A 13,452-nucleotide genomic window follows, 5' to 3' on the forward strand; every position below is an offset into this window, starting at 1 on the left:
GTCTTCAGTTGATTCTAATGTAGATCCAACCATTTCAGAGCCTCCTCCGGATCTTCGAAGAACTGTGTGGTCCTCAATTTCGCCGGGAACATCGTGAAATTTGGAGATTTCGCGGTCTCCTTTTTAAAATCTAGAAACTGCACCCTTCTTTTCTGAACTTCTGTGGAGTAGTCGGGGAAAAATGAAATCTGAACTCCATTGATAAACAGGCCTGGATGATCTCATGCTTGTCGCAATATAATGTTTGTCTTTGTAGTGAAGTATTTTAGCTAGAATTGGGCCTGGTGGTCTCACTGGGGGAAGCGGTCTAATGTTGCGACGCAACCTATTTTCCAGGTCATCCATTTTGGCAAATAACACAGCAATATAGCAAGCAGACGACCTGGCTGCCATTTTGGGAGGGCCCATTTCATCTTCCAGGCCTGACGCTTTTTTTTTTTTCCCCCTTTCCTTCTTCGCCTTCTTTCTGCAATCTTATGCACACTTCTTTATAAGCAATAAATCTTCTTTTAAGCCCCCCACTTGTAATGATGGGGATTTGAGTGTTGTTGCATTGTGCCACTACGGACATCACATCTAGAAGGGAAGGTTCCTTCTTGGGGGAAGCGTATCTATCCCTGGCTGACCAGCTTTGCTTACCAGGAGTTGCCTGCGCCTTGGCCCCTTTTTCTTTTTTCATTGCCAGAGGATTTTTCTCCTACATCTGACGAGAGGTCTGTCCCACACTCTTCTGTGCCTGTCTGTCCTCTCATCAGCATCGCGGGCATATTTGCTGAGCCATGCAGCTATATCGCGGCTCAACCTGTCTTGTGGGTCCTCCCCTTCCTCGCCCGCGCCATGTTGAGGCCGCAGCTCCCGCTCCGGTTTGTGCGTCGCCTTAGCCTTTCTGGGCATTTATTTTTTTATTTTTTTTGTATTCCCACAGGCTTTCTCCTCGTACCCCAGCGTTCTCACCCCTCACTTGCCGCTCCAGCGTGTAGCTATAAGGTACTTCAGATATAAATATCAGGATTCCTAGCAGGAGCGCTCTCCCGTGCGTCTCACATTATGCTGCGTCAGGCCATGCCCCCACTTACAACTTTTAATGACAGACCGCTGAAATCAACTCTCTTGTCTCTACTTTATTCTGCTGTTTTTAGTATGGTCAGCATAAAGTTGATGACTGGTTGCCTTTAAATAAATGCACTTTGAGAAGCGATCTGATGATAACATGTTTTAAAGTCGTGGGGGCGGGACGTAAAATGACATAAAAAAAATAAAAATAGAATTTGCCCATTTTCCCCATGTTATTGTGACCTAAAATGCCCCTACTATTAAAATAAAAATGTATGTATTCTGTACAGTGATATATATTATAAATTTTTTTAAATTTTTTTATTCAATTTTTTGTCTTGTGATGCAAGTACTTTGTCAAGAAGCTGCTGCATATAACTGTAGTACCGTATATACTCGAGTATAAGCAGACCCGAGTATAAGCCGAGGCCCCTAATTTTACCCCCAAAAAATGGGAAAAATTATTGACTTGAGTATAAGACTAGGGTGGGAAATGCAGCTATAATGCAGAGTGTATGTGTATATAATGCACACACTCTACATTATATACACACATCTGCAAGAGGGTGACTCAGATTGATGGGAGTCTGACTCCCTGTATTTAATGCAGAGTGTGTGCATTATATAAACACACTCTGCATTAAATACAGGGAGCCATCCACAGATCTCCCCCCTAAACAGTGCCATCCACAGACCCCCCCCCCCCCCCTAAACAGTGCCATGATGGCTCCCACTAGGCGGCGCAGGCGTGTGACGTCAGTGAGTGAGCGCCGCCCCCCGCACTGCCTGCTATTACCGGAGCTAGACTAGACTCGAGTATAAGACGAGGGGGCTTTTTGAGCACAATAATATGTGCCAAAAAACTTGTCTTATACTCGAGTATATACGGTAGTTCAATTTGGGAAAGGGAGGTTAGTTAAATCATTTGTTCTCCTCTAATAGAGCGGAGTGGAAATGACTAGTGGTGATGTGAACGTGGCCCTAAAGGTCAGTTATTTAAACTTTGAGAACCTGTCACCTTGAACATCATCATGTTTTGAGATGCAGGAGGAGCTGAGCAGATTGATTTTTATTGGAAAAGATTTGGTATATGTATTTTATAAATTACATATAAATTCCTGCTCGTTCTAGGCTTTGAAGTTAAGGCATGTGTCCTATCAGTGATTAACGGTTATCTGTGTACAGAGGGCAGACTGTCACTCAATTATAGGACCCCTCTACCAATCAGATACTGGTGACCTATCCAAAGGATAGGTCATTGTTTTATAAATCTCTGAAAATCCCTTTTTAAAAGGTATATTTACGAGGCTGGCTACTTTTTGGAGACCATACTTGGATGTAAGTTTAGATCTAAAAGGTGTTGGCCACTTTCTGGTTACTGTTAACCAATGTATTTGAGATGATTATATGGGTCTTACTAGCCTTTAATTTCTGCTCTGTTTTCTATATTTCATAAGCCTTGTCCCCTTGGTTGCAATTTTTTTTTCTTTTTTGTGCCGTCCACACAGAGGTCCTTTCCATAAAATGGCTGCTGATGGAGGATCATGTGATCAGACACCTCACTCAGCCGTCTCCATTATAGCACACTGCACTAAACTTCCAACAATGCAAGTATAGGTGGCAGGTGCAGTGTATTTCAATGGAGGGGACATCACATGGAGGTGCTTTGCCTGGTCACATGACCGTCAATCAGCGGCCATCTTGTGGACAGGATCTCTCTATGGACAGCAGAATAAAGGTGGCATACCTTATGAAATATAGCAAATGGCACAGAATATCAACAAAGGCTATATTAAGTGCCATATAGTCATTTCACAAACCCATCGGTCAACAGTAACCAGAATGTCGCCAACTCGAATGTATCCCTGGGTATATTGTTTTTGATTGCTGAATCCAATGCACATGCAGGGCCGGCCTTAGGTGTTCAGGCGCCCTGTGCGAGCTAACCTTGTGGCGCCCCCCCCCCCCCAAAAAAAAAAAAAAACACTGCTTGTTGCTGGCATCATGGCATAGGCTGGCTGACTATCCAACCAAGTAGTTACCAGCCCACACACCCCAAAGGCCGGTGTAATGTTATACTTCCCTACTTCGTGAGATTTCCCTACCCTCGTCACTTCCAGTCGCACCGGACATGACGTGAGGAGGTGTGCAGCGCCGCGCAGGCGCACAACGACAGGTTAGGGAAGTTTCACAGCAGAGTGCGCATGCGCCAGGAGCCTCACCAGCGGTTAGGGAAGGAAAAAATTACGTACGGGCCAGTGCTTTTTCCCTACCCTAACCGCTGGTGAGGCTCCCAGCGCATGCGCAGTGTCGGCCGGTGTCCAGCTGAGAACATCCATCCGATCACCGCACCTGTGCACTGGCCCATAATTTTTCCCTACCCTAACCGCCGGCGAGGCTCCCAGCGCATGCGCACTCTGCTGTGAAATTTCCCTAACCCATCGTTGTGCGCAGTGCGCCCCCCCAATATAATAAACATTGGCGCAGTGCGCCCCCCCAATATAATAAACATTGGTGGTGCAGTGCGCCCCCCCCAACACCCCAGTATAATAAACATTGGTGGCGCAGTGCGCCCCCCCCAACACCCCAGTATAATAAACATTGGTGGCGCAGTGCGCACCCCCAACACCCCAGTATAATAAACATTGGTGGCGCAGTGCGCCCCCCCAACACCCCAGTATAATAAACATTGGTGGCGCAGTGCGCACCCCCAACACCCCAGTATAATAAACATTGGTGGCGCAGTGGGCAGTGCCAATGAGGGTTAAAAAATAATTAACTCACCTCCTCCAATTGATCGTCTTCTGTTCTTTCTTCATGACCTGTCAAAGGACCTGTGGTGACATCACTGTGCTCATCACATGATCCATCACCATGGTAATGGGTCATGTGATGAGCTCAGTGACGTCACCACAGGTCCTGAAGAAAACAGGAGACCGGCAGCTATGCGATCAACTGGAGGAGGTGAGTTAATTTTTTTTTAGTATTTTTTAACCCTCACTGGCACTTCCCACTGTGCCACCAATGTTTCTTATACTGGGGTGTTGGGGGGGGGGGGGCGCACTGTGCCACCGTTTCTTATACTGGGGTGTTGGGGGGGGGGGGCCGCACTGTGCCACCGTTTCTTATACTGGGGTGTTGGGGGGGGGGGGCCGCACTGTGCCACCGTTTCTTATACTGGGGTGTTTGGGGGGGGGGGGGCGCACTGTGCCACCAACGTTTCTTATACAAATACAGGAGGCGGGTGCCGGAATCAAATAGCCGACACCCGACCTCTGTGACAGGGAGCTGCGATCAGCGGCAGTTAACCCCTCAGGTACCACACCTGAAGGGTTAACTCAACTGCAGCTGATCGCAGCTCCCTGTCACAGAGGTCGGGTGCCGGCTATTTGATTCCGGCACCCGCCTCCTGTATTTGTATTTCAGGTCAGTTATCTTCATTGGTGGCGCAGTGGCCACAGCCCCTCCCCTCCTCCTCCTGCCTCTCTTCTTATTGGCAGCGGCGGGGGCAGCAGGCAGGTCAGACACAGGGGAGGAGGAACGAATCAGGTCAGACAGGGGAGGGCTAGATGGAGGGGGCGCCCTGAGGGAGAACACAAGTTCAGCCTCGCCTGCCGCATATTACATTGCGAGCTGTCGGCCGCCCAGCGCCCCTGTTACTATGGCGCCCTGTGCGGCCGCACAGCCCGCACACCCCAAAGGCCGGCCCTGTGCACATGCTTTTTCACTGGCTACCTTGATGTATTAAACATGACTGTAGTGTTTTGCAATTCACAGAAAAAACTAAATCACCTCATGAGTTTAGATTTATTCAACTGTGAAGTCACCATGCTGAATAACTACAGAGAGAGTGTATTTGCGCTGCTGCCCCAGTTAACTTATCTTGATGGTTTTGATGCTGATGACCAAGAGGCACCTGATTCTGATCCGGAGCCAGATGGTGAGGATGTGGATGAAAATGGAGAAGGTAAGTAAAAGCCATTTAATATTTGCTCTAGCCTTTTTGCCTAGTACTAGCTTCCCAGTTGCCAAACTCCGCACAACTTCCAATATACTCCATTGTGCCATAGCGTATTAGCTCCTTCAGAACCCTGTAGTTGTCCATTACTTAGAATCCATTATTTATTAATTACTGGGTGATGGTTATTGTCCAGAACTGTTAATTTATGCATCTTTCTTAAAATAGGTTACTCTAGGGTGGGAGCATTTATCTACTGGGCTTTGTAACACAAATGGCTCTCCTGGTGTGTACTGTGGACCAGGCATGGGTCTTGTGTTCAGATAGTGAAACTGACATTGCTTCACAGTAACCCACTCATTAGCTACTCAACAAATAAATGAGGAAGTCACATTTTAACCCCCTACGATTTTTATTTTTATTTTTTTCTCATTTGGGAATAACAGTATTGGAATGGTACAGCAGATCAACCTTTGTACTGCAGTTTTCTGTATAAGGCCCCTTTCACACAGGCGAGTATTCCGCGTGGGTGCAATGTGTGAGGTAAACGTATTGCACCCTCGCTAAATCCTGACCCATTCATTTCAATGGGGCTGTGTATATGAGCGATGTTTTTCACGCATCACTTGTGCGTTGCGCGAATCTCAGCATGTTCTATATTCTGCGTTTTTCACGCCGTGCAGGCCCCATAGAAATGAATGGGGCTGTGTGAAAATCGCATAGCATCAGCAAGCGCGGATGCAATGCGATTTTATTTTATTTTATTTTTTTTTATTTTTTTTTTCATGGATGGTTGCTAAGGAGATGAGGGATGAGCGACCCGGGACCTCATTTACATCATTATTTTCCATTATAACATGGTTACAGAATGCAAAGTCAAATGTCAGGGGGTGAAAAAATAAAACATTACTCACCCCATCCACTTGATCGCGCAGCCAGGATCCTCTGTTCTTCTTCAAGGACCTGTGCTGATGTCAGTGAAGGTCTTTTTGCAGGTCCTTCAAGAAGAGAAAAGAGGATCCCGGCTGCGCGATCAAGTGGATTGGGGGCTTGGGCTTACTCTTAAAGGAAATGTCAGCTGCAAACCTTCCCCCACCCCCTCCACCAAACTAGAGTAAGCGGTGTATAGTGTGAGTGGTGCAGAATTTGGTTAGTAATTTTATCTTCATACTCGCTTGCGTTTTGACACTGCTCCAACAAACCAGCAGTAAAATGCATTGAGTGGACTTCTGAGCTCTTGCACAAAATGGAGAGGACTCAGGAGTCCTCTCAATGCATTTTACTGCTTGTTTGTTGGAGCACAGCGTCGAAATGCAAGTGACTATGAAGTTAAAAATTATATAACTGGACTCCATATCACTTACACAATACACTGCTCACTCTAGTATGGGGAGTTTTTGGGAGTGGATAGATCCCCTTTAATATGGGCTGTTTGCAGTGGCTTCCCCCCCCCAATAAATCCTATGTGTCCCCTCCCCCAAGAAGTAACCTAGCTTATGATATGCTAAATAGAGGCCCCTAATACCCTTTCTTAGGGGTTCAAAAACTCTTCAAAATATACACCCCTGACAATCTGTCCCATTTTAGTGTTAAAGTCCACCTTTTTCTTCTGACCATTTATTCCCTCCATATGTGCTAGATGTGAGGTAAAATTATATAAGGTGTGTGTGTGGGGGCAGGACAGGTTACACAGGAGGGAGTCCCTCCCAATTGTGTGCAGCTGCTGCTGGCCATCAATGAGAACGGAGTAGGGGAGGGACTGATCTGCTGCACCTGAGGGGTGAATTGTGGCGTATCATAGCGCGGTCATAAAGGCCGATCGGTTACCATGGCAGCCAGGATGCTGCTGAAGCCCTGGCTGCCATCGTATGCTCCATGCTGCTGTGTGTACTATGCACAGGGCAGCAGGGAGAGAAGTCCTATTCACCCTAGTAGAGCTCTATTAGGGTGAATAGGACAAGGGATTAAAAGATCCCAGGTTCTAGCCCCTAAGGGGGGAAATGGTTATTAAATAATAAAATAAAAAAAAGTTTAACACTAAAACCCCCCCATATTAAAATTTTTAATCTCCCACTTTCCTAATTTTACATATTTACTTTCTATTGTGTTTATATTTTTATATTGCATATCGCCACGTCCGAATGATTAAAAAATATCCCCTATGCAGTGAACGCCGAAACAGGGAAAAAAAAATCTCAAACAGGCAATTTTTTTTCAGTCCCCTTGTCCTGGACTGTTCTATTATGGGCCGGACTTTCCATAAAATGCGTAATGCACAAGGTTTTTATATTTTTTTTCGCGTGATATCGAGTATCGCAATACAATTATTATTATTTATTTTTTTTTATATATTTTTTTATGGTATTGAAATCAAAATTTTGGTATCGTGACAACCCTAGACTGCAGCATCTTTGAGGTTAACCCCTTAAGGGGTGATTTTTTTTTTTTTTTTTAGGGTTTTAATTTAAAGGGAACCTGTCACCAGTTTTATGGTGTCCTAACTAAGGGCAACATAAATAAGTGATTCTCTTAGCAAAATGCTGGGTCACTTTCTTTAATTGACCCAGTCAATCTGCCAACATCTTGTATTGAAAAGCTCCAGCTGATAATTATGAGTCATAAATATTTATGAGCTCCTGACTCTCCCTGCCTACCTGCTGCTGAATGACAGTTATTTTCCATATGAATCAGCAGCAGGTGGGCAGGGGAGTGGCTATAGCTCTGAATTAAATATACGCTGGACTCTATGACCTCACGCTGGACTCAAATCAGCTCATTAGCATGTGGCATCTTTTGTGTGTATATTATGAGATAACCATCTGTCACACCAGTAAGTGAATACATCTAAGGTACTTTTTAGTAGTTAATGATTGTATATAATTAGTTAGATTATAATCAAATATCCACATGACCGGTTCCCTTTAATTCTTAAACTTGTTTTTTTTTTTTTTACACTTTATAGTTCCCATAGGGAACTATAACAATCAATCATCTGATTATTATCATAGACTCCAATGCATTTGCATTGGAATCTATGATTTTACTACACTGCTCAAAAAAATAAAGGGAACACTTAAACAACACAATGTAACTCCAAGTCAATCACACTTCTGTGAAATCAAACTGTCCACTTAGGAAGCAACACTGAGTGACAATAAATTTCACATGCTGTTGTGCAAATGGGATAGACAACAGGTGGAAATTATAGGCAATTAGCAAGACACCCCCAATAAAGGAGTGGTTCTGCAGGTGGTGACCACAGACCACTTCTCAGTTCCTATGCTTCCTGGCTGATGTTTTGGTCACTTTTGAATGCTGGCGGTGCTTTCACTCGTGTGGGTTGTAGACTCCGTCTCATGCTACCACTAAAGTGGCTCAGGTAGTGCAGCTTATCCAGGATGGCACATCAATGCGAGCTGTGGCAAGGTTTGCTGTGTCTGTCAGCGTAGTGTCCAGAGCATGGAGGAGCTACCAGGAGACAGGCCAGTACATCAGGAGACATATAGAAGGGCAACAACCCAGCAGCAGGACCGCTACCTCCGCCTTTCTGCAAGGAGGAACAGGAGGCGCACTGCCAGAGCCCTGCAAAATGACCTCCAGCAGGCCACAAATGTGCATGTGTCTGCTCAAACGGTCAGAAACAGACTCCATGAGGGTGATATGAGGGCCCGACATCCACAGGTGGGGGTTGTGCTTACAGCCCAACACCGTGCAGGACGTTTGGCATTTGCCAGAGAACACCAAGATTGGCAAATTCGCCACTGGCGCCCTGTGCTCTTCACAGATGAAAGCAGGTTTACACTGAGCACATGTGACAGATGTGACAGTCTGGAGACGCCATGGAGAACGCTCTGCTGCCTGCAACATCCTCCAGCATGACCGGTTTGGCATTGGGTCAGTAATGGTATGGGGTGGCATTTCTTTGGAGGGCCACACAGCCCTCCATGTGCTCGCCAGAGGTAGCCTGACTGCCATTAGGTACCGAGATGAGATCCTCAGACCCCTTGTGAGACCATATGCTGGTGCGGTTGGCCCTGGGTTCCTCCTAATGCAAGACAATGCTACACCTCATGTGGCTGGAGTGTGTCAGCAGTTCCTGCAATACTAAGTCATTGATGCTATGGACTGGCCCGCCCGTTCCCCAGACCTGAATCCAATTGAGCACATCTGGGACATCATGTCTCGCTCTATCCACCAACGTCACGTTGCATTACATCAAAGTTGGATCAGCCTGTAGTGTGTTTTTCCATTTTAATTTTGAGTGTGACTCCAAATCCAGACCTCCATGGGTTGAAAAATTTGATTTCCATTTTTTAATTTTTGTGTGATTTTGTTGTCGGCACATTCAACTATGTAAAGAACAAAGTATTTTAGAAGAATATTTAATTCAGATCTAGGATGTTATTTTTGTGTTCCCTTTATTTATTTTGAGCAGTGTGTGTGTGTGTGTGTGTGTGTGTGTGTGTGTGTGTATATGTATGTGTATATATATATATATATATATATATATATATATATATATATATATATATATATATAATATATAATTTTACACACATATACACATATATATTTTTAGCAGAAGGACCCGGCTTCGCATGGGTATGTTATCTATTTCATTTGGTTTCCGTGTGTCGTAAAGAGATCGAATCGACAGTTTCCCCCATAACATTAACCTCCACAGTGCCTGCACGCCCCCTTAAGTGACTTTCACAGTGGCCGCCCCTTTAAGCAGTAAAGAAAAATGTCTGGGTTGTTATGGAAACCTGGAGTAAAACTATTTATGGCAGTTGGGATTTGAAGAGAGACTTTTATTTTTTGGGAATATCTCAGGAACGGTACGTCCTAGAGAGATGAGACACCTGATGAGAAAACCTTCCCGGACACCTGATGTACCTGTGTGTCAAATTTGGTGATGATCGGTCCAGTCGTTTGGTCGCGCATAAAGAACGTCCAAACGACTGGACCGATCTTCACTAAATTTGGCACACAGGTACATCAGGTGACCGGGAAGGTTTTAGACCAGGTCTCTGCTCTCTAGGACTTGCTGTTCCTGAGAGATTCCCAAAAAATGAGCATTAGCCAATAGAAGCCAGCAAACCTTTCACTTAAATCCGAACTGCCATTTACACAGTCACATGTTCCTTATTAGCCAATAGAAGCTCGCAGGTCCTACTTCAGGTTGCCCTAACAGCTGATTACAGGTTTTAGCAGTTCGCAGGTCCTTAAATATTCAGTCGTATGACTGCACAACTACACTGCTACTTGCATGGGGGAAGGGGCCACTAATAAACCGACGGCCGCTATGGAGTTTACTCATAAATAAATAATCAATAAATATATATATATAATTTTTTTTTCTCTTCCAGAAGGGGAGGATGAAGAAGAGGAGGAATTTGATGAAGATGAGCTTGATGAAGATGAAGTAGATGATGAGGTCAGTTTCTATAACTGTTTGCTCTGTATATGGCTTGTGCAGTATGTAAGTGTAATTAGCCCTCTTATTATATTAACACCTTCATAGCCGCAGGTGGCCGCCTGCAAGCAGACGCCCGCCGCTCACGTCTGCAACCGCAGTAATGCTGATTGCGGACATTTAACTCCTCGGATGCCATGGTCAATCCTAACCACGGCATCTGAGCGGGCAGAAACCGGTTGCGCTCCGGCTCCCCCGTGTGGCGATCGGAGAAGCCGGAGCGTGTATGCAGCAGCCCACGTCTTTGACTGACATGAGGCTGCTACATAGTATTTCCTATTGAGTCCTTGCCTATAATAGGGCTTCATAGGAAACTAATAAAATCAGAATACATTCCAATGCAAGTGCACTTTTTTGTAGTTGTGTACGGGGCTGTGTGAGGGCTAATTTTTTGTGGGCCGATCTGTTCTTTTCAGTAATGCCAAATTGAAGTTTGTGCGACTTTTTGATCACTTTTTATACAAAAAAAAAATAATGGGTAGTTGAAGTGACAAATTGGCAAATTTGCTGTTTTTATTTTTTCCCCGTTACGCCATTTGCTGTATGCCATTAATATTGTTTTATATTTTAATAGTATGGGCATTTTTTCCCATTCGGCGGTGCCCATGATAATTTTTTTTAAGTACTTTTATTTTCTTAAGGAAAGGGGGGTGATTTGAACTTTTTGTGTGTGGGTTTTTTTTTTTTTTCTTTCTTTTTTTTATATTTGCAAAACCTTTTTTTTTATTTTTTATTATTTTTCTCCGGCGCCTCCACAACGGCACTCCAGGAGGGTGTCCCCACCTCCCCAGGACAGGAAACAACGTGTAGAAGCTCAGACTTAAAAGGCCCCCTCCCCTTACCTGCTTTAGTTTGTGGTTTCCTGTCCTCGGGATTGTGTGGAAGCTGCTCCTGCTACTTCAGGGGTTCATCGACGTACGGGCTGGATAACTTGCCCCATCCGGGAGGGCCGTGCAGAGGTCGGGAGTTGACAGGTCCTGTCCCCGTTCCTTTGGCATAAGTCCTTAGGTGAAGGCAGCCCCAGGCTTCCGTTCCCTGGCTCATTGTGGGAACGAGGGATCGCGCGCGTGCGCACAGGCCGAAAGTTAAGTTGCCAGTTCGTGGCAGGTGACGTCAGAGGACTGGCGGATATAGGGCTGGGAGCGCGGAGTTCGGTGTCCTGCATCGCTGACATGTCGGCTCCTGTGGAAGCTCCCGAGTCCCGTAAGCCTGTGGATCCTGCCGCCCAGAGCCCGGTAAGCCTCCTTCCTGTCTGATATTGACCCTGCTGGGGGGAGTTGGGGGAAGCACATTACTATTTCCCTCACTGGTGTGGTGCTGGTGTTTTAATAGTGTAGCCCTATTACAGAGCCCTGAAAAGATTCAAATATTATCTCACAGGGCAAGGACACCAGCACCAGAAGATCTGAGGAGTCATTATCCAAGAAAAGATGTGCAATATGTAGAAAATCCCTGCCCTTTAAATCAAAGAAGTCACTATGTCCAAAATGTATGGACAAAATAGTTTCGGAGGAATCGCCCTCTTTCCTTGACGCAATCCGAGACATGATTAAGGAAGAGGTTAAATCAGCAGTTGACACGAGGCTCCCTCCGTGTTCTCCTCAGCCCTCTACCTCTCAAAGATCTCAGTTGTCAGACCGTCAGCCGGAGCCTGACTCTGAGGAGGGAGAAGTATTATCCCTTGAAGAAACTGAATCCTCTGAGGAATCAGGGAGACCCCTTTGTAGCCCAGAAGATACAGAAAGGCTGTTAAGGACCATTAGGGCTACAATGAAAATAGAAGAGACTAAGGAGCCTCAGTCCGTGCAGGACAGCATGTTCCAGGGGCTGGGAGAAAAGAAGAGGAAGGTCTTTCCTTTTCATAGTAACATTAAAACGTTGATTAAAAAGGAATGGAAAGATCCAGAGAAAAATAATTTTAATCCCTGCCTCCTTTAAAAGGAAATATCCATTTACTGAGGAGGATTCAGTTCTGTGGGACAAGACGCCTAAGATTGATGCGCCTGTCGCCAGGATATTTAAGAAAACTTCTCTTCCCTTCGAAGACATGGGCCTTTTAAAAGATCCTATGGATAAGAAATGTGAAGGTCTGTTAAAACGTGCATGGGAGACAAACACAGACATGCTTAGGCCCAGTATAGCCGCTACCTGCACGTCAAGATCCCTGTCGGTATGGATAACACAGCTTGAAGAACACCTGGCGGCAGGGACTCCAAGGGAAGAGATCCTGGCCTCAATACCTACCTTAAAACATGCCTGTAATTTCCTGTCAGATGCATCCACAGACCTGGTGAAACTCTGCTAGATCCTCAGCCCTCTCAAATTCTACAAGAGCTATATGGCTTAGATCTTGGTCCGGTGACGCCAGTTCAAAGAGTCGGCTATGCTCTATTCCGTGTGAGGGAGATAAGCTGTTCGGGTCAGTCCTTGAGGACATTTTAGAAAAAGGATCAGACAAAAAGAAGGGATTTCCTTCAGAATCCAAGTTTATCAGCAGCGTCGGTCCTTTCGGAATCCAAGGAGAAATAGACCAGACCAGAAGAGAAAGAACAGTACAGGAAGATGGCAATCCTCCAGAGGAAGAGGGAGGGGGTTTCTATTCAACCCCGAATCCACTTCTAAACCTGGACAATGACGCCAGGCCTTAAGTAGGTGGCAGGTTAAAGATGTTCTCCAAGGCCTGGGAAAAGATTTCTTCCGCCCCATGGGTTATAAACACCATATGCATGGGGTACAAACTAGAGTTCAATATGCCTCCTCCAGAATACTTCACCATCAACAAGCCGTTAAAAATCAGAAAAACAGCAGGCCTTAGAGATGGAGATATCATCTCTCCTAAAGGGTGTAATTGTTCCAGTTCCGCAAGATCAGGAAAGGCAGGGATTTTACTCTCCCATATTCCTTATTCAAAAACCAAACAAGTCCTTCAGACTAATAATCAATTTAAAAAAGCTAAACAAATACA

The 13,452-nt window shown here is 45.3% G+C and overlaps 1 protein-coding gene across 1 annotated transcript in view; it reads left to right on the forward strand.

Moving 5' to 3' along the window:
- Positions 1-13,452, forward strand: part of LOC120991633 (acidic leucine-rich nuclear phosphoprotein 32 family member B-like) — an 86,756-nt gene that overhangs the window by 55,930 nt on the left and 17,374 nt on the right. The window contains exons 4-6 of the mRNA XM_040420428.1: positions 4,831-5,020; positions 10,381-10,448; positions 12,138-12,158. Coding sequence (XP_040276362.1) covers positions 4,831-5,020; positions 10,381-10,448; positions 12,138-12,158 — 279 coding nt within the window. The remainder of the gene's footprint in view (positions 1-4,830; positions 5,021-10,380; positions 10,449-12,137; positions 12,159-13,452) is intronic.

This window comes from Bufo bufo, chromosome 2, assembly GCF_905171765.1.
Source record: "Bufo bufo chromosome 2, aBufBuf1.1, whole genome shotgun sequence".
In the NCBI taxonomy this organism is placed as follows: Eukaryota; Metazoa; Chordata; class Amphibia; order Anura; family Bufonidae; genus Bufo; species Bufo bufo.